We start from the raw sequence: 21,396 nt of genomic DNA on the forward strand, positions 1-21,396 counted from the left end.
GGTATGTGTGTGTACTCATTGTGCATGTGTGTGTTCACTGCTTCAGATGGGTTAAATGGAAAGAGGAATTTCACAAGCGTGTAATGAATAAAGTTCTTCTTCTTCTTCTTCTTCTTATTATTATTATTATTATTATTATTATTATTATTAATAAATTATTTTAATGGAAAAACTGACATAGGCCTTTTCAGTGTACAAAAAGAAATAGTTTACAAAAGCTTAAAAAATTAATAGCTTTATTTATAAAGTAATTTCCATGCAGATTTTACAAATCAAAGTGCTTAACAGATTGCACCTAAAAAAAAAGAAAAGAAAAGAACATTAAATAAAAACATATTCTGTGATTTAATTGCAAATGTAAACAAAAGAAAAAGGTATGAAGATTTGACTATGTATTTCAATGCAATATGTGATGTGTGCTTTAAAATTAACGCAAATGAGCTGCAGAAGACAAAGCAAGGAACATAATAAACCAAAGCAACAGGACTATGCTTTCACATCCTCACTCACAAATGAGTTGAATAAAATAAAAATAAAAATAAATAAATAAATATCATATTACATAATCATACACAATCTTTATGTTGTCTTTGCATGCACAAGTAGTCTACTGCTTTAGTTATATTTTACGACACCCGATGCTCCACCAAAATACTTCACATCGCATCTGTCACTGACCTTTCACCTCTGAAGAGAACTGAGCTGAATGCTTGGCTTTGAAGAGCTGCAGCTCTTTGTTCAAATCACAGACTGTCAGATTGATCTCCCATGAGCGGAGCCCTATGGTAAAAACACACAACACAACAAAATATGGGTTCAGCATAACAGTGTTTATTTGTTATTTCAGGTATTTGTTACCCGTCTTGTTTATCTGTTATGGAATGACTTGCAAAATATTCATCCCTCCTGGAACTGATCAGACATGTCTGAAAAGCAAATGGTAAGTACACATATTTCTCCTGTCAGTATTTTTATACGAAACTTAATAAAAGATGTACATTTTGACAGGAATAAGTCAAAATTCATTATTGGTCAGCAAGTATTTCGAAGCATATCAAAAACTTAAAAACTTAGAAATTTCGCAGGCCTTCACCTGAGAAATATTAAAACAGCTCCTATTTTCAGAACAAAAGCCACCTCAGTTGAACTGTCACTGAAGAGACTTTCATTCTGAAGGAAAGAAGTGAAAATGAAGGTTAATGAGCACTCTAAGTAAGTTAAAGCTAAGGTAATAGAATTTCATAACCTAGGAATAGAGTGTAAAATGATATCTAAGAGGTTGGACATCCAAGTAAGCATTGCTAGATCAATAGTGAGGTTTTGGAAACTGCATCACGCCACCCAAGCATTACCTAGACAAGGTCCTCCCTCAAAGCAAGACAGAATGAGGCCAACAGTCACTCTGAAGGAGTTACAGAGTACAGTGGCTGAGAGTGAAGTGAAGGTGCATCAGACAACCATTTCAGGAGGCTGTGATGAGACCAAGAAGGAAATACTTTGGTGTATTTAGCGCAGGTTTCAAAGCAGTATTGCCCCTTTTCCACCAAAGCAGTTCCAGGGCTGGTTCGGGGCCAGTGCTTAGTTTGGAATCGGGTTTTCTGTTTCCACTGACAAAGAACTGGCTCTGGGGCCAGAAAAACCGGTTCCAGGCTAGCACCAACTCTTTGCTGGGCCAGAGGAAAGAACCACTTAGGCAGCTGGGCCATAGAAGGTTCACGCTGCACGCTGCATGCTGCACACTACACGCTACACGCGTGTAAAGAAAAGTGGACAAACGTAGCATGACTTGCTCTGGGCCATAGAACGGCGTTCACGTTGCACGCTGCACGCTGCACACTTCACGCGTGAAGCGTGAAATGAACATGCACACTTTTTTCGAGGCGTGAAGATGGAAATTCCAGTCAATGCATGCGGTCACCACCGCGCCAGCCAATCAGAACGGGTCTAGGGAGATAACTCTATGCTTTCAGTGGAAAACTTCAGAAAAAATATAATTGAATGGTATAATTGAAAAATAGTTCTTCATCGGGATTGTCAAGCAGATTATAGAATGTTCGGTGAAATTCACCACGGGTTTCTCTCAGAAGGAAGTGTTCTCGGCTCCAAATTCTGTTCCTTTTTCTCTTCCTCTGTCTCAGTAAAAGCAGAATGAGGCAATCGTCGTCATCCGAAGAGTCCATATTGTTGGTTACTCGGTCAAAGTAGAACAGACGCAACACGTGAACATCCAAGCATGAAGTTTAATGGCCCAGGGTCCGGTTCTTCACGTGAACGTGTAGCGTGTAGCGTGCAGCATGCAGCGTGAACCTTCTATGGCCCAGCTGCCTTATGTCAGCAGGGGGGCGGAGTTGTTAAGACCAACAACAATAACAAGACCGCGAAAGATCGCCATTTTTAAGCGACGAGAAGCAGCAGCTGTACAAACGTGAAGTCATCCATTATTATTATTGTTGTTGTTGCTGCTGCTGCTTCTTCCGTATTGTTTTTGCTTCGACATTCGCGCCAAGGTTTATGCAAACATAGCGACGTAACTGACGTATACAGCGACGTAACTGACGTATACAGCGATGTAATGACGTGGCTTCCCTTAGCACCGCGAGCTATGGAAAAGCAAACTGGTTCTCAGCTGGCTTGCAAGTTGAACGAGTTGTGAACCAGCACCAGCACTGGCCCCGAACCAGCCCTGGAACTGATTTGGTGGAAAAGGGGTATATGTGTGGTGCAAACCTAATGCAGGTCATACTTTAATTAACACCACACCTACAGTGAACTGAAATGGGGGCAGCATCATGCCCCAGGGATGCTTTTTATCCTCGGAACCTGGGCTTCTTGTCAAAATTAAAGGGAGAATGGATGGAGGGGGACACAGGGGGATATTACAAGAGAGCTTGCTTGAGTCGCCTAAAAAACTAAAACTTAGGAGAAACATCATCTCTCAGCAGGATACTGGTCCCAAACACAAGCCCAAAGCAACACAGGAATTGTTTAAAAAAAAAAAAAAATAAGTGAATGTTCTACAGTGGCCAAGTCAAAGTCCAGAATCCCACTTAAGTCTGAAAACTGCAGTCAAAAAATAACATCCAACCAACCTGAAGAACCTGGACGGAATCTGCCAGGAAGAATGGACAAAAATCATAGTGCATAAACCTGTGCGCAAAGCTGATTGGAACTTATCCCAAGAGACTTAAACCTGTTATTGCAGCAAAACAAGGTTCTACCAAGTACTAGTCTTAAAGATTTTTTGGGGGGCTTTTTTCACCTTTATTGGATAGGACAGTGTAGAGACAGGAAATGAGCAGGAGAGAGAGACAGGGAGGGATCGGGAAATGACCTCAGGTCAGAATCGAACCCAGGTCACCGGACCCACGGCATAGCACCCCATCCACCTGAGCCACAACGCCCCCTACCAAGTACTAGTCTGAAGAGGCCGAATACTTATGCAAACAGTATTTTTCAGTTTTTAATTTTTTAAAGATCTGCTGACAAAATAATGAAACTTTTTTTGACATTGAAATTTTACTTTAAGAGCATACAGGTTTGCAATAAAAAAATAAAAGCTGGCTGGAACAATGTGTGTCATTCAATCCAGATGAAGCTGTTGGGTTTTTTTTAAAGGAGTTGAAAACTTTTGCAAGACACTGTACCTGCCTCCTATAGGGTTGGTGCTATTAATATTTCATAGGGAAAAAAAGGCAATGCAGCTGAAAAAAAAAAACACCCTGCTTTCACACTTATGAAAAAAAATCCTTCATTTTAAGACACTGTGCCATGGTGTTAAAATTTCTGCACAGAAACCCACTTTATTATTTCATGCAACAGGTAAGACATGCACATGTAGGCACCAAAAGACAGCAAAATCATTATTCTTGCAGATTTATAGCATTAAGCATTGTAATCATGAAGAGCTGTCAATTTCTCTCACAACTAGTGAGAAGATGATAGTGTACAGGTACATTTCAATTCCCCAAAGGTGCAGCAGCGGTCTTTAGTGTCTCACTGTGGTCTTTGTGTTACAATGATGTTCCTCTAGGTACAAAAGGTGAACCAAGACAATGATACATATTTTTAGATTTTAACTGTACACATAGCAGGATGTAGACACAGTACTGTGCAAAAGTACCGTGCAAAATTTTGCATGTGCAAAATTTCTTTGCACATGCAAAGAAATGGTGTAGAGCTAAGATGCCTTCAAAAATTATGAAATTAAATGTTTCTACATTAGAAACTACTATAAAGAGCAGTAAACAGTAAAAAATGAAACAGTCAATATTTGGCATGAGATGACCCTTTGCTTTAAAAAAAAAATAGTGGTCTCAGGTATACTTTGACTATCACGCTTCTTAATTTCTGCAGCAAAACCCAGTAACCTTCATTATGTTTACTGTCTGAAAAGTGTCTATTATGTAATATGCTCCTTTCTTTACTGACATACAAACCTTTTTTTTCCCCCCGTAACATTTCATTTTGTGCTGGAAAACTCATCTCATCTCATTATCTCTAGCCGCTTTATCCTGTTCTACAGGGTCGCAGGCAAGCTGGAGCCTATCCCAGCTGACTACGGGCGAAAGGCGGGGTACACCCTGGACAAGTCGCCAGGTCATCACAGGGCTGACACATAGACACAGACAACCATTCACACTCACATTCACACCTACGGTCAATTTAGAGTCACCAGTTAACCTAACCTGCATGTCTTTGGACTGTGGGGGAAACCGGAGCACCCGGAGGAAGCCCACGCGGACACGGGGAGAACATGCAAACTCCGCACAGAAAGGCCCTCGCCAGCCACGGGGCTCGAACCCGGACCTTCTTGCTGTGAGGCGACAGCGCTAACCACTACACCACCATGCCGCCCCACTGGAAAACTCATGTTTATAAATCTGAAAGTTATTGTACTGACTCCATAACGTGTCATAAAATTAAAATATATAACAAAGTTTGTACTAAAAATAGCGTGCCATAAGATTTTTGCACAGTACTATGTAGGCTATATGTTTTTATATCTGTCATCAAAAAATTCCAGTGCAGGGTTTGGCCAAGTGACATAAAATAGTTCCACCATTGATTAAGAAATGTATCTTGTGACGTAAAAAAAAAAAAAAGGATATGGTGTGAGTCAGTCATGGTATATCCTGGATATACCATGAACTGATGTCACAATTTCAAGCAATATGGCCGACTCGAGTCACAGCTGTGGTTCTGCGAGCATTTCTGTGTGTGCAGAGCTACATATCATGATCACGCTTAGCGAGTTGATTTTTTTTCCAGATTTATTTCTAATTCTTTGTAGTTAACACTTTTAGTTTGGAATTTTTGATGAGGGATATAAATCAAATATACCATGCACTGAGAGGCACCGGTTGAAATTATGCATTCTCTTCAGTGACTGTCCATCCATTATCTGTAGCCGCTTATCCTGTTCTGCAGGGTCGCAGGCAAGCTGGAGCATGTCTTTGGACTGTGGGGGAAACCGGAGCACCCAGAGGGAACCCACACAGACACGGGGAGAACATGCAAACTCCACACTGGGCTCGAACCCAGGACCTTCTTTCTGTGAGGCGACAGTGCTAACCACTACACCACCATGCTGCCCATTCAGTGACTGGCATAGTACTATTTTCTTCAGGGCTGTTCCCCTCAGAGAATACCACTCACTGAAGAGAATCCATAATCCATATATTAGATTGATATATATATATATATATATATATATATATATATATATATATATATATATATATATATATATACAGTACTGCACTGTACAGTACAGTACTGTGCAAAAGTCTTAGGCACCCTATTTTTTCATACAAACGTTGTTATAGGTTTCTATTTTATGACTTCTACATTATCGAGTCAGTACAAAAACATTTTAGAGTTCCAAACGTTCATTTTCCAGCAGTGTTACAGGAAAAAAAATTTGTATCTGAGAAGCATATTCCATAAGAGACCACGTTTCAGATTAAAACAAGAAAACATAATAAAGGTTACTGGGTTTTGGTGCAAAATTAAGAAGCGAGTGTGACAGTCAAAGCGTCCAGAAGAACTCTGTAAAACCTACAGTTCATTACCTCCACCAACGAGGTTATGTTTTTGGTAGCGTTGGTTTGTTTGTTTGTTTGTCCGTTAGCAACATTACGGAAAAAGTTATGAACAGATTGCTCTGAAATTTTTTCCAGAGGTGTGACTGGGCACAAATAATAATCCATTAAATTTTGGCAGTGATCCGGATCACCTTGGATCCAGGACTTTTTTAAAAGATTCTTTATCATTGCGAGATAGGCCCATTGTTGGAATTTTTGCATATAACTCCATAACAAATGACCAGAGTGTTTGGTAAAAAAAAAAAAAATACACAAAAGGATCTCCATGAGTTCTATAAAGTGTCAAAGTTTGATCCGGATCCAGACAAAATTCTGGATACTATGATCCAGAACACACAAAAATGAGGGGGTCGTTAGAATTTTTAACGCTGTAAGGTAACAAATGAAGATACAGACATGCAACCAACACCAAATTGTTGCCAAGACTCTGCTGAATCAGTAGTATGTCAAAGGATTTGATGTGTCTTCAGTAGTTACGGGGCTAGATCCAGAAGAAAACCACCATTATGGAAATATAATTTTCTTGTGAATAACTTTTTAAGTAATAGTGATACAAGTATGATTCCAAATGCTGTGGGTATGTTTTCATGGTCAATGAATCCAATAATATTGCCGGTTATAACCTATTAGTATATAACTTTTCTCATCTCATCTCATTATCTCTAGCCGCTTTATCCTTATACAGGGTCGCAGGCAAGCTGGAGCCTATCCCAGCTGACTACGGGCGAAAGGCGGGGTACACCCTGGACAAGTCGCCAGGTCATCACAGGGCTGACACATAGACACAGACAACCATTCACACTCACGGTCAATTTAGAGTCACCAGTTAACCTAACCTGCATGTTTTTGGACTGTGGGGGAAACCGGAGCACCCGGAGGAAACCCACGCGGACACGGGGAGAACATGCAAACTCCACACAGAAAGGCCCTCGCCGGCCCCGGGGCTCGAACCCAGGACCTTCTTGCTGTGAGGCGACAGCGCTAACCACTACACCACCGTGCCGCCCTATATAACTTTTGAATATGATAAAAAATTAATATACATTTTTTTTCATTTTTCTGTGACTTTTTATCTCACACATATGACACAATATCTCATATGTGAGAATTAGTATCTCATTTTAGGTGTAAGTCTCAATATGTGGTGAAATGAGCTGCTTGGCGGAGGTCTGCGCTCTCCGAGTGCTTTTCTAGTTTCCTTATAAAACTGCACTCATTGGACCTGAGACTACTTTTTTTTTTTAAAGCAAAGGGCTGTTTTAGACCAAATATTGGCTTTGTTTCATTCATTATGGCTTATAATATTTTTTAATGTTGAAAGATTTCATTTCATTACTTTGAAGCTATTTATGGATTACAGCATTTCTTTAAATATGCAGAAGACTTTTGCACAGCACTGTATATTTATATAAAGAAAGAGGCAATAACTGCAGTGTTCTTCCATAAGGGTTGTTTTACAATCAGGGTACGCAAGCTAAAAATCACATTTAACACTTATTATCTTCAATATCAAAAGGCTTGACTAAATAAACTTGGTTGTTTATTGTAGCCCTGTGATAGCTTTATTTACCATGCAAAAAAAAAAAAAAAATTGGTGATAACGTTATTTTTGGTGAATGTATGGTCATATTTAGCAAAATTACTCGTGTCATTTAGAAAAAGTGCTTTTTTGACCACAGGTAGCTCCAAAAGGGATGCACTTAAATCATTCTTTATACCATAAAACAAATATTTGGTTCCATATCATTGGTAACATAGTTAAATTTTAATGTTGAATGCCAGTAAGTTTTCAGACTATTTTGATCAAATTAGTATGTAATTGTGTCAAAAAAATGTCCTCTCCGAGACAGCTAATTTTTCAATATAAAATATCATATCTAAAATGATGATTTTCATCCTAAAATGTGGTCAAGATACTGGGACATAAATATTAGAGACAACTAACACAAAGCTTACAGCCTTATATTTAAAAGCGTAGTGGATTCTGAATTGTCAAAAAAAATGTCCTCTCCGAGAATCACTTCATTTGTTTCTCCCAGCCCTGCTTAAAGCTACACTTAATCTTGTTATAATACAAACTATTACACATGCCTATGTTCATATGTGTATTAATTTCCAAAAGTGCAGATTTGATAGTTTTTTTTTTTATTTGAATTTTGGACCCCTGTGACACAAACTTTGTACCCTGATTGTAAAACAACCCATAAAATAAAGACTTGACATCTGGACAAGTCTTGCAACATCTGTTGCTGTGCACCACACAGCAGCTGGGCTCTGGTGGTGTGCACAGGGTAATAACAGGAAATACATCTGACACCAGTGTTGCCATGTTGCTGTAGGCTACAACTGAGGATGGAACTGAGTCTTGACTGTCATCAGTGTGTTTTTAACGTCACCTTATTCTGCCTGTAGCTACTGATTCATTCAAACCGAGCTGCACATGCTGCTAACACTGAATCGCGCAATCTAAATTCTCCTGAAGCGCTCGGAAAAAAAACTCACCCTGTTTTATTTGTTCTTTCACTTTGTTCAGCTGATGATCCGCTGAAATGTCCCCGATCACTATCAGCAGAAAATATCGCGTGGAGCGCAAACTCTGCCCGACACACCGCGCCTCCTCTGCGCCTACTGCGGCACGAGCGGCTCCCACCTCCGTCTCCATGGCAACAGGACCAGTAGGCCTACTGCCATTACCATGACAACTGTACGCATGACCTAACTGAGCTGAGCTAGGGGCGGAGCTAATGAAAGAAGGACCAGTACGAAAGGCTTCGTGAAAATGAAGCGCTCTTATTGGCGGGCTGACTGTATGGCTATTTGACGTCAGCAAATTAATTAGAACACGTACATTCCAATTGCTCTACTAAACTGGATGTGACCTGCTAGTTTGACTAAACAGGTTACTAGAGATGTTAGTTTTGCACGTAACAACCAAGATAATTTTCATAGCAATTTTTTTTTTTTTTTGATCAGGCACCACCAGAACTGATCACATCATCAGCAAGGCCACTTCAGCCAGTCCTACTGGTCCAGGGTATTGAACCAGCAACCTTTTGGTCCCAATTGCTTCTCTAAGTTTGTAACACCATCCATCCATCCATCCATAGCCACTTATCCTGTTCTACAGGGTCGCAGGCAAACTGGAGCCTATCCCAGCTGACTACGGGCGAAAGGCAGGGCACACCCTGGACAAGTCGCCAGATCATCACAGGGCCGACACATAGACAAACAACCATTCACACTCACATTCACACCTACGATCAATTTAGAGCCACCAGTTAACCTAACCTGCATGCCCTTGGGCTGTGGAGGAAACCCACGCAGACACGGGGAGAACATGCAAACTCCGCACAAAAAGGGCCTCATCAGCCGCTGGGCTTGAACCCAGAACCTTCTTGCTGTGAGGCGACAGTGCTAACCACTACACCACCATGCCACCCGGCCTTAATTTTCAATTTAGTGAAATATTACAGGGTTGCAGGCAAGCTGGAGCCTATCCCAGCTGACTACGGGTGAAAGACGGGGTACACCCTGGACAAGTCGCCAGGTCATCACAGGGCTGACACAAAGACAAACAACCATTCACACTCACATTCACACCTACGGTCAATTTAGAGCCACCAGTTAACCTAACCTGCATGTCTTTGGACTGTGGGGGAAACCGGAGCACCCGGAGGAAACCCACACGGACACGGGGAGAACATGCAAACTTTGCACAGAAAGGCCCTCGTCAGCTGCTGGGCTCAAACCCAGGACCTTCTTGCTGTGAGGCGACAGTGCTAACCACTACACCACTGTGCTGCCCATAATAATAATAATAATAATAATAATGTTATCTGCGATGACCTGGTGACTTGTCCAGGGTGTACCCTGCCTCTCACCCAGAGTCAGCTGGGATAGGCTCCAGCTTCCCTGTGATCCTGTAGAACAGGATAAGCAGCTACAGATAATGGATGGATGGATGGATGGATGGTTAATATTATACTACAAACTAAATTAAAGCATAGTATGGGATTAGAATAGATAAAATAGGCATATAATTCAAATCATACATATATTCAAATGTATAAAAATAAATTAAAGTAATACTGCTATATATAATGTGTTTCCTGCTGTCCAATATTTATTTTATTTTATATTTATACAAATACCTCTGAAACTTTCTCATCCAAAAGGCATTACAGCTTTTCTGCTGCTGTTAAATGAGAAAATCTTTTGAAAAATAATGAGATTATTAAGATGTTTTCTTCATGAGAGCAGTCCTTTATTTAATCATTATACACTTTTACTTCAAAATGAATATAAAACCATTTATAAAGGTTTTAATCTTTAACAGGGCTTTGACAAACAAGCCATATCCAAATGGTTTGTACTGAGTTTCCTCTTTTGTGAAAGACAGCTGTTTACTTCCTAAATCATCAAGTCGTAAGTTTATCTGGGAGACAGAGTCTGGACACTGTACCAGGTTAAAAAATCCCAAGTCTACCTAATACAGTATATGCAGATCAAGATTTTCTTCCTAAACATTAGCACAAATGTGCTTCCTAAACATTTAAAAAAAACAAAAACATATTTTCCCTTTGTTTTCATGCATGAATTTATCACTATGCTTCATTTCATACATATGATTTTACTCAGGTATTTATCATCACCATGGGCTATATTTGGTGTATTAGAAGAGAAGGAAACAAATCCCAGGACCTTAGTTTTTTAATATGCATTTTCCTTTGTAAAGTAACTAAAAACATAACAGTCAGTTAATATAAACATCCATTATCTGTAGCCACTTTATCCTGTTCTACAGGGTCGCAGGCAAACTGGAGCTTATCCCAGCTGACCATGGGTGAGAGGTGGGGTACACCCTGTACAAGTCACCAGGTCATCGCAGGGCTGATACAGAGACACAAACAACCATTCACACCTATGGTCAATTTAGAGCCACCAATTAGCCTAGCCTGCATGTCTTTGGGCTGTGGGGGAAACTGGAGCACCCAGAGGAAACCCACGCGGACACAGGGAGAACATGCAAACTCCGCACAGAAAGGCCCTCGCTGGCCATGGGGCTCGAACCCAGGACCTTCTTGCTGTGAGGCGACAGCGCTAACCACTACACCACCGTGCCGCCCCTTAATATAAGCATCTCATCTCATCTCATTATCTCTAGCCGCTTTATCCTTCTACAGGGTCGCAGGCAAGCTGGAGCCTATCCCAGCTGACTACGGGCGAAAGGCGGGGTACACCCTGGACAAGTCGCCAGGTCATCACAGGGCTGACACATAGACACAGACAACCATTCACACTCACATTCACACCTACGGTCAATTTAGAGTCACCAGTTAACCTAACCTGCATGTCTTTGGACTGTGGGGGAAACCGGAGCACCCGGAGGAAACCCACACGGACACGGGGAGAACATGCAAACTCCGCACAGAAAGGCCCTCGCCGGCCACGGGGCTCGAACCCAGGACCTTCTTGCTGTGAGGCGACAGCGCTAACCACTACACCACCGTGCCGCCCCTTAATATAAGCATACATTAATCTAATGTTGTTGTATTCTGTAATAAATTTATATTATTTGCAGTTCAACTAGGCCCACACTAACAATGATAAGCTACATTACCAGCAAAATATTGTCTTTGTAGCAGAGTTTAATTTCTGTTCTGGATAAGACATTAGAGAGCAGCAGTGCATTTCACTACATCAGTGTTTTAAAACAAATGATGCATTGATAGGATTTGGACAGTAGAAAGAGATACGAAAGTATATTGTGTCTTTCTTTGTGTGCTCTGGCAGCAGAAGTCTGGACCAGCTGCAACTTCTGCAGGCAATTTTGTGAGGTCTATTTTTCATATGAACGAATATCAGTAAAGATAAAATAAGGCTGTAACAATCACAGACAAATAAAACAAAAGAAGCTTGAGACCTTGCTGAAGCATTTGTAGTGAAGTGTACAGTTTTATGTGTAGCACAGGTGCACTGAAGGAACATAAGGAACTCCTGCCCCCTGCTGGTCATCTGAAATAAAGCCAACATTGAAGCTTCTTATTGTGGTTATAAATTCTGAACACGTAATATATAGGCGTATTAATATCCATGTGATGTTTTCAACGGTGCACTGAGAGTGAAATTAAGTAATAATGGCGACGACGTTTTCCTTTAATGAAATATTTGTTGAGAAAATTGAGGCAGAATCCCAGGTGAAACACAGTGAGAGCGCATGCGCAGTGGTGCACTGAGGCTGTTCTGAGTGAGGGAGAGGAGCAGAGAGGGATGACTGTGGAAAGCTACAGCATCACCTTAGCTGTGTTGCTACAGAATTATTTTAATTAAGCTGGGCAGGGAGGGTACATTTCATGACCAGATGTTGAAGTAGACAGCTAAAATAAATTATGTAACTATTAATCTATTTTTCCTTGTCAAATTTGCTGAGATTTTCAAGTATCTGTTTGATGGTTTCTGTTGAAATTAGTGTATGTACATATAACCTTCAAAGTTTATTATATGAATATATTCATCTCATTATCTCTAGCCGCTTTATCCTTCTACAGGGTCGCAGGCAAGCTGGAGCCTATCCCAGCTGACTACGGGCGAAAGGCGGGGTACACCCTGGACAAGTCGCCAGGTCATCACAGGGCTGACACATAGACACAGACAACCATTCACACTCACACCTACGGTCAATTTAGAGTCACCAGTTAACCTAACCTGCATGTCTTTGGACTGTGGGGGAAACCGGAGTACCCGGAGGAAACCCACGCGGACACGGGGAGAACATGCAAACTCCACACAGAAAGGCCCTCGCCGGCCCCGGGGCTCGAACCCAGGACCTTCTTGCTGTGAGGCGACAGCGCTAACCACTACACCACCGTGCCGCCCCTGAATATATTCATGTAACAAATAAACCACATCAGAATGCTGTTTTAGCAACTTGAACATTTTATTCAACTTACTTAAAATCTTAAGACAGTTTCCTAACTGGATTCAGCTCAAACACGGCTCCTCTTCCATTCCTACTGAAAGGGGGCACATGCAAACTACCTCCTGGGCTTCACTTGCTGAGCCAAGTCATTGGTTTCACAAAAGCATTCTGACCTGACACTTTTTTTTTTAATGTTGATGACACCGAGATATGGCGGCACGGTGGTGTAGTGGTTAGCACTGTCGCCTCACAGCAAGAAGGTCCTGGGTTCGAGCCCAGCGGCCGGCGAGGGCCTTTCTGTGTGGAGTTTGCATGTTCTCCCCGTGTCTGTGTGGGTTTCCTCCAGGTGCCCCGGTTTCCCCAACAGTCCAAAGACATGCAGGTTAGGCTAATTGGTGGCTCTAAATTGACCGTAGGTGTGAATGGTTGTTTGTCTTTGTGTCAGCCCTGTGATGACCTGGCGACTTGTCCAGGGTGTACCCCACCTCTTGCCTGTAGTCAGCTGGGATAGGCTCCAGCTCGCCTGAGACCCTGTAATATTTCACTAAATTGAAAATTAAGGCAGGGCGGCACGGTGGTGTAGTGGTTAGCACTGTCGCCTCACAGCAAGAAGGTCCTGGGTTTGAGCCCAGCGGCCGGCGAGGGCTTTTCTGTGTGGAGTTTGCATGTTCTCCCCATGTCTGTACGGGTTTCCACTGGGTGCTCCGGTTTCCCCAGCGGTCCAAAGACATGCAGGTTAGGCTAATTGGTGGCTCTAAACTGACCGTAGATGTGAATGTGAGTGTGAATGGTTGTTTGTCTCTGTGTCAGCCCTGCGATGACCTGGTGACTTGTCCAGGGTGTACCCCGCCTCTCGCCCATAGTCAGCTGGGATGGGCTCCAGCTTGCCTGCGACCCTGTAGAAGAGGATAAGTGGCTATTGATGATGGATGGACACTGAGACATCACCAGGAGAATTGCTCTCCCAGTGACAGAGAGAAACCCCAAAGCTCCACCATTATTCTCCAGTGATGCAAGCTACAAGACTATGATATCAAGAACAGAAAGCTCTTGACTGAAAAGCCATGCTTGGAGGATTGGTTCCATTGACTTGAAGTAGCTAAGCACCTTTTTGTCATTTTTACAGATCACCACAATCTTGTATTACCCAGGATCTAAGAATACAGCAGCAAATGCCTGTTCAGATGTATACACTCACCGGCCACTTTATTAGGAACTTGTTCTTGAGTCTAAGATTCCTGTTCTTGGCTGCAGGAGTGGAACCCAGTGTGGTCTTCTGCTGTTGCATGCTGAGATGTTTTTCTGCTCACCATGGTTGTAAAGAGTTGCTATGAGTTGCTATATCCTTCCTGGTAGCTCGAACCAATCTGGCCATTTTCCTCTGACCTCTCTTATCAACATGGCGTTTCCACACACACAGTTGTCGCTCATTCATTGTTGTTTTTTTCCCCCCACACCATTCTGTGTAAACTCTAGAGACTGTTGTGTGTAAAAACTCCAGGAGATCAGCAGTTTCTGAAATACTCAAACCAGTCCATCTGGCACCAACACCCATGCCACAGTGAAAGTCACAGATAACACAATTTTTCCCATTGTGATTTTTTAAGTGAACATTAACTGAAGCTCTTGATTTGTATCTGCATGATTATATGCGTTGTGTTGCTGTCAAGGGATTGGCTGATTAGATAACTGCATAAAACAGCAAGTGTATGTGTGTTGCTAATAAAGTGACTGGTGAGTGTACACTCTGTTTTCTTCCATGAGGAAGCCCCAGAATCCATACCTCCTGAATCATGCTTTGTTGGGGTCATAATATGCTAAATAAACCATGAAATAGTCCACCAATGGGAGAGTCATCCCACACCTCTGCAATGCCCAGCCACAAAAACCTACTTGCCACTACCTTTCTGAGATGCTTTAAGCCCATAACCTGCGTACATTCATTCCCAGTCACAGACCATGCAGAGGAGCACAATTATGGTATGTGCTGATATCTTCTACCCAAGACTCTGCTCATTCCCCAGCATCCATGGTCACACCTAGTAATGGGTTTTCTTCTTGATCTGACACATTCTCATAGTAATACCACAATCAAAGCTGTTATTGATCAATTTCTGAAATGCATTTATAAGATGTGATTGCAGGACATTTATGCACTGAATCACTGGCCCTTTTAAAATCTTGCTACTTTAAGCCCAACCTGCCCATACAATTCTACATAGTTTCCATGCTTCCTGGTCTCTTGGATGAAAAAGCCCAAGCTACCTCCCCTCCACTTTCTTTTTGTTCTTGAAGACCAGACAGCTTAGATTATTAAAGAGATTTTGGACTCCAGATATCTGGGAGGGAGAACACAGTATCTACTGGACAGGGAGAAATACAGTACACTCCTGAGGAGAGAAGCTCTTTGCAGAGGAGGTCAGTCAAGTCAATGCCAGGTTCATGAACTCTTTCTCATGATACTTATTGGGTTCCGTAATAACCTGCATCAGTCAATTACACAAACCCAATTTCTCAAGATCCTTAGCCAGTTAACAAACTACAGACCACATGACCTGGTTCATTGTTTTGCCTCTGATTATCTCTTGATTCCCGTGGAAATAGAAAAAGTGTAATATATTTGCAGATTAGGTGCCATTTGTTTCATAAACATTGTTGCTGCCATCAACCCTGCTACCCTTACGTCAACTCTGCTCTGAAGACACTTTGTGAATAATTTCATAAAAACAGAAAGTGGGATGAAATGAATAGACTGTATTATTAGAGGAATGGGGAGACATAACATATTGCAAAAAATAAGGAAATCATTTCAATTAGAGCAACTTCCTGCAAGTAACACAGCATTTAGGGTAATCAACATCAATCTGATAAGTGCTTGTGAAAAAATAGGTATAATTATTTACTGAAATTAATAAATTACTTAAATTTTATAATACAGTAATAAGTGACACTTGATTTGTAAGGCACACTGGATTCAATATCAGATAACTGTGTAAAATTCACATGAGAAAAAAATGGAATATAACCAGCTGTTCATTTATTTGTGTTGGATTGTACAGAACCCCTAATGTCCCGAAAGATAATATTTTTACTTCTGCCAGCTGTTTTGGAAGAGGTTATGTTTTTGCCTCTGTTTGTTTGTTTGTTTGTCTGTTCCCAATGTAACTCAAAAAGTAGTGAACGGATTTTGATGAAATTTGGTGTACAGCTTTAGTATTATCCTAAATTCAAGCGATTTGATTTTGATGTTGATTATATGTGGCTTGGTGGAGGTACACTCTCAGAAAACAAAGTACATCACTGTACCTTTAGGGGTACAGTGGCTTGTATCTAGGGCAGTACCCTCTAAAGTACTCATTTGTACCCTTTATATACTGATTGGGAACATATATGTACTTTTTTTGACCCTGAAAAAGGTACACAGAGTTACCTTGAAATCAAATAATGAGCTTTCGGGGTACATCAGTGTTGATTGTACCTTGGGGGACAGAAATGGACTCCTACTGTACCTGTTTCCGACAGTGTATGCACTCTACCAAGGGCCTTTCTAGTTTATCATGTGTGCACAAGTTATTACAAAGTTATTATCTTGTGAACAAGTTATTTATCTTGTGTGTGTGTGTGTGTGTGTACAAGTTAGCTTATTTAAATAACTTGTGCGTACAAAATAAAAATATCACCTTTTTGGACTTTAGTGGCTCCTTTACACTTGAACCATCCAGCCATCCATCCATCCATTATCTCTAGCTGCTTTATCCTGTTCTACAGGGTCGCAGGCAAGCTGGAGCCTATCCCAGCTGACTATGGGCGAGAGGTGGGGTACACCCTGGACAAGTCGCCAGGTTATCGCAGGGCTGACACATAGACACAAACAACCATTCACACTCCCTACGGTCAATTCGGAGCCACCAATTAACCTAACCTGCATGTCTTTGGACTGTGGAGGAAACTGGAGCACCCAGAGGAAACCCACGCAGACACGGGGAGAACATGCAAACTCCACACAGAAAGGCCCTCGCCGGCCACCGGGCTCGAACCCAGAACCTTCTTGCTCTGAGGCGACAGTACTACACAGTACCACCCCACACTTGAACCAATTTTTTTTTCTTTGTGAATCGATTCCTGATCACTCAGTCAGACAGGAACCGATTCATTCATCAGTAGAAGAGAGAAGATGCTCCCTGTTGGTGTTGTTGTAGTCGCTGCTTTACATGTCTCCTTCCTGCCATTACCTATTACATCATAGTCTAGATTTTGTACTGCAATTTAAGCTAATTATGTTGGTACCGTATGGGCTATGCAAGGTCTTCTAGACTGTAGTAGCTTCCTCCATATGCTGTAATGGTATAAAGCTCCGCCTGTGCTCTGCGTCTTTAAGTGACACCAGTGGAACCATTAACACACCCCAGTATACGTGCCAGGGAAGAGAGGGCACATGATCTGAGCACATTAATGCAATTTCTTCATCATCATCATCATTTAATGAAACGAAGCGCCCACGTTTTGTGGAGGCTACAAGATTTTCAGCACTCAGGTAACAGCTTTATAAATATTTATAACCCCTTTTTTTTTTTTTTTTTTTTTACCGGAAACGCTATGATTTAGGTGATTTTTGTGCCCGCGCACTGATGACAGATTGGTGTTTAATATGGATGTATGATGAGGACTGGCGGACTGCATGGGTACAGAATTATAGCCTGTTTTATATTTTATTCCTAGGCTTGTAGCACGGATATGTGGCACAAATATTAGTGAGAGAGACTACAGATAAGATGATGGGCATGAATTTATTGGCTTTATGTTTACATGCCAGATGGAGATGAAAAGAAGCTGCAGTTCTCCTCTGCACTGACTGCATATGGTAGGTTTGTAATATTTCAGTGAAATGCATTTCAGAAATACCCTGATGTCAATCATGATCCCAGCTCCATGGTATATGGCATGTTTGCAGACCTTAGAAAGGGCAGCCAATGAAACACACTTGGTCATGATCAATGACGTCATCTTAAATCTCAAAATTCACTCACACACTTGGATACATGAGTGTACAGATAGCTCCATATTTGTCGCACAGTAATAATAAGTCCAGTGTTGTGTTAACAGTTACACTACTAGCTGGATACAAATGTACACCGTAAGTAAGATTAAGAAGGAATTCAGCATTGCAGGTGTTCAACAGTGGGCTTTTGCTCTGTAGGCTCAAGTTCTGTGTGTTTTGAAGTTGCCGTTAGTGTATTTGCACTAATCTAGGAGAGCTAGACCATTATTAACCATAACTCAGTGCAATTTCTGGGGTCTGAGTCAAGGATCGGATCAGCCCTCGAGCTTGAAACTCATTTTAAAACTCACAGAACGATTAGACAGCAACAAGTTTACAAAAAATACGCATGCATTTCTGTCTGATGAGCCTACTGAGTTTGAACACTCTCCAGATTTGACCTGTAATATAGCAGATAACACAAAGCAATCAGTTTGACTTCAATCATGAAGTTGAATAGTCTTCTGTATTCTTAAACCACCTAAAGTGACAGAAAAAGACAGAAGAAAAAGGAACAAAATGGGAATGCATAGGTAAAAAAGCAAAAATATTGTACAAATCGTGCTCAGTTCTTGACTCAAGGCCCAATTCTTGACTCATCAGCGATCACACCCGATAACCCAAATGCTCAAACTTATATGTTTACCTCCATAAAATCTGTGTTGCATAAGATTATAAAATTAAAGGTTCTGACTGCAAAGTTGAATTCTGGGCAAAATGTTCTGTTTCTATTGCTGTTGGAGTTTCGAGATGTTTCGCTGCTGCACACACTGTGTGTCCTATGTGTAAAATGTTTTGCCGAGATAAAAAGCGTCCCGGGGCAGCACGGTGGTGTAGTGGTTAGCGCTGTCGCCTCACAGCAAGAAGGTCCGGGTTCGAGCCCCATGGCTGGCGAGGGCCTTTCTGTGTGGAGTTTGCATGTTCTCCCCGTGTCCGCGTGGGTTTCCTCCGGGTGCTCCGGTTTCCCCCACAGTCCAAAGACATGCAGGTTAGGTTAACTGGTGACTCTAAATTGACCGTAGGTGTGAATGTGAGTGTGAATGGTTGTCTGTGTCTATGTGTCAGCCCTGTGATGACCTGGCGACTTGTCCAGGGTGTACCCCGCCTTTCGCCCGTAGTCAGCTGGGATAGGCTCCAGCTTGCCTACGACCCTGTAGAACAGGATAAAGCGGCTAGAGATAATGAGATGAAAAAGCGTCCCGCATTTTACAATTCCGGAGATTGCCGAAGCAAGTGAGCAACAACATCACGTGACCACTGTGGGGCATGTTTGACCTACTTTTAACCAAAACAAGTTGGTGTGGGCAAACATGGCGGACTCGGCTCTTCCGCCAGCTAAAAGCCAGCGGAAAAGAAAAGGAAACCTGCCTAGTGAGTGCAACTGCAAGATAGAGCAAGGTTAGATGACGTGTCATTTTTCTGGACAGATAACTAAATCATTTTAGCTAGCGAATAGCCTTAGAAAGCATGAGCTCGACTCCACAGTAATGAGTATGGAGTTATACACCTCATGTTTTGATCTTACAGAGAAAGAAACAATAACATAAAAGCAGTAACTGAGAAAATATATATTCATCTCTTGTTTCACGGATCTATTCATGAATGTCAACCACAAATTAAATCCCTGCAACTCAAAAGTCTCCGAGGTTGATGCAGAGCCATGATGTTTTCCGTGTGTTGCCATCTTGGTATGATGCAGTTCCATAGTTATGCTAATTAATTAAAGCTCCTCATGTTCAGTTGTTTCCATAGGGTCATACTCTTTACTTCAAGAGATAGGATATTCAGTCCTAAAACAGAGAAAAATGACCCTCAGCACATCAAAATGATCACATCTTGTCCGCATCGTATTGTTCTTGTGGGACATAGGAAAATGCCATGCACAATAAAAAAAGTGAAAATTTCAGATGACTTTGCAGTCAGCACCTTTAATTAAACATACTGAATAAGTATACGCAGGAGACAAAAATAAGAGCAGTCATCAGGGCTGTGTTGGATGCAATAAGATACTATCATTATATTAAACACAGCCACAAGGAAAAATAAGAAAGGTGAGAATATAACTCTGCAGTAGCATGGAGTAAATGGTTCTCACAGTTCTTAAAGGAAAGTTCAGATGAAAGTCATGAGACCAAAAGGGAGCAAATGTTCACTGGATAGATCCAGAACGTTTCTTAATGAGAGTCATTTTGCAATACGTCCACCTCCAGCTGGTCAATGATTTGTATAAAAAGGCTGAGGATCCGTGGTTGTTCTCAGCGTTGCTTTCCTCTTCTCTACTTTATTCAGTCATTACCTGATTTAACTGTTTGAGGGCGTGTAAAATATTTTACACATGTTGTATTGTTCCGCTGATCGCAGTGGCCACATCTGTAGTTTTCTACTACTTCAGAAAAATAAAAAGAATAGACATTTGGGTACAGTGCTCAAGCATGGGTTCAGCATGCAAAATATGTCAGTGTTTATTGATGATTATGCATAGTCCCTCTAAGTCCTGCACTCTCAGAAAATAAAGTACACTATTGTACAGCGGCTTGTCCCTGGAGCAGTACCCTCTAAGGTACTTATTTGTACCCTTTATATACCGCTTAGCAGGCCCGCCGACAGGGGGGGACAAACGGGTATGTTGTCCCGGGCCCAGGAATGGGGAGGGCCCAGAACTGGGCTCTCATGAAGCTGTGATTAAATTATTTTATTTAATTTCAAAATGTGTTGATTTGGGGGAGAAATGTACTATATTTGCATTCAATAAATGATTTCTAGATCTTTTGCCTTTATTGTCTTTGAAAAAGGCATCAAGAACCCCCTACCACCCCTAATGCAAAAATGGTTTGGTCTGACTCTTTGATTAAGGGGAAAAAACCGACATCGTTCGATCATAGTGCTTCGACAATCAGCGTGCGTGCCATTTGCCAACATGCACAAGTCAGGAGCACAGAAAAGAAAAGAAAAGAGAAAAAGAGAGGAAGAAACCAAGAGACTCAGGGGCTCAGTGCATAAATATTTTTAAAAAGATTCGGATGATGCAGCAGGTACTAGCAAAGGCAGTGGGGCAGCTGAGCCAGGTAAGACACAGCCAACTTTTTCCAGCCCCGTAAAGTAACCCCAACCAAGGCACGTGCGGCACGCAATTCATGTTACAAACGAGGGGAGAGCAAGTCACACTGAACACCATATCAAATGCACAGGGCATTGAATCATTTCATAACCACAATGGCTTAATAACATTGTGTTTCATATATCTGATTGAAGCTAAGAATATTCACATTAGCCCGCAATCATATCCCGCCGTTTCTCGAGCGGTGTGTTCTTCTCTTCTTTTCACACTGGACAGT

General features: G+C 41.7%; 1 protein-coding gene across 1 annotated transcript in view; it reads right to left on the reverse strand.

Annotated features, from left to right (window-relative positions):
• The window catches only part of map1aa (microtubule-associated protein 1Aa), a 38,158-nt gene extending 29,392 nt beyond the window's left edge, over positions 1 to 8,766 (reverse strand). The window contains exons 1-2 of the mRNA XM_060911212.1: positions 8,607 to 8,766; positions 679 to 780 (exon numbers count right to left, since the gene is read on the reverse strand). Of these exons, the coding sequence (XP_060767195.1) occupies positions 679 to 780; positions 8,607 to 8,766 (262 nt within the window). The remainder of the gene's footprint in view (positions 1 to 678; positions 781 to 8,606) is intronic.
• Positions 8,767 to 21,396: the final 12,630 nt, after the last annotated feature.

The sequence above is a fragment of the Neoarius graeffei genome, chromosome 27, assembly GCF_027579695.1.
Source record: "Neoarius graeffei isolate fNeoGra1 chromosome 27, fNeoGra1.pri, whole genome shotgun sequence".
Lineage (NCBI taxonomy): Eukaryota > Metazoa > Chordata > Actinopteri > Siluriformes > Ariidae > Neoarius > Neoarius graeffei.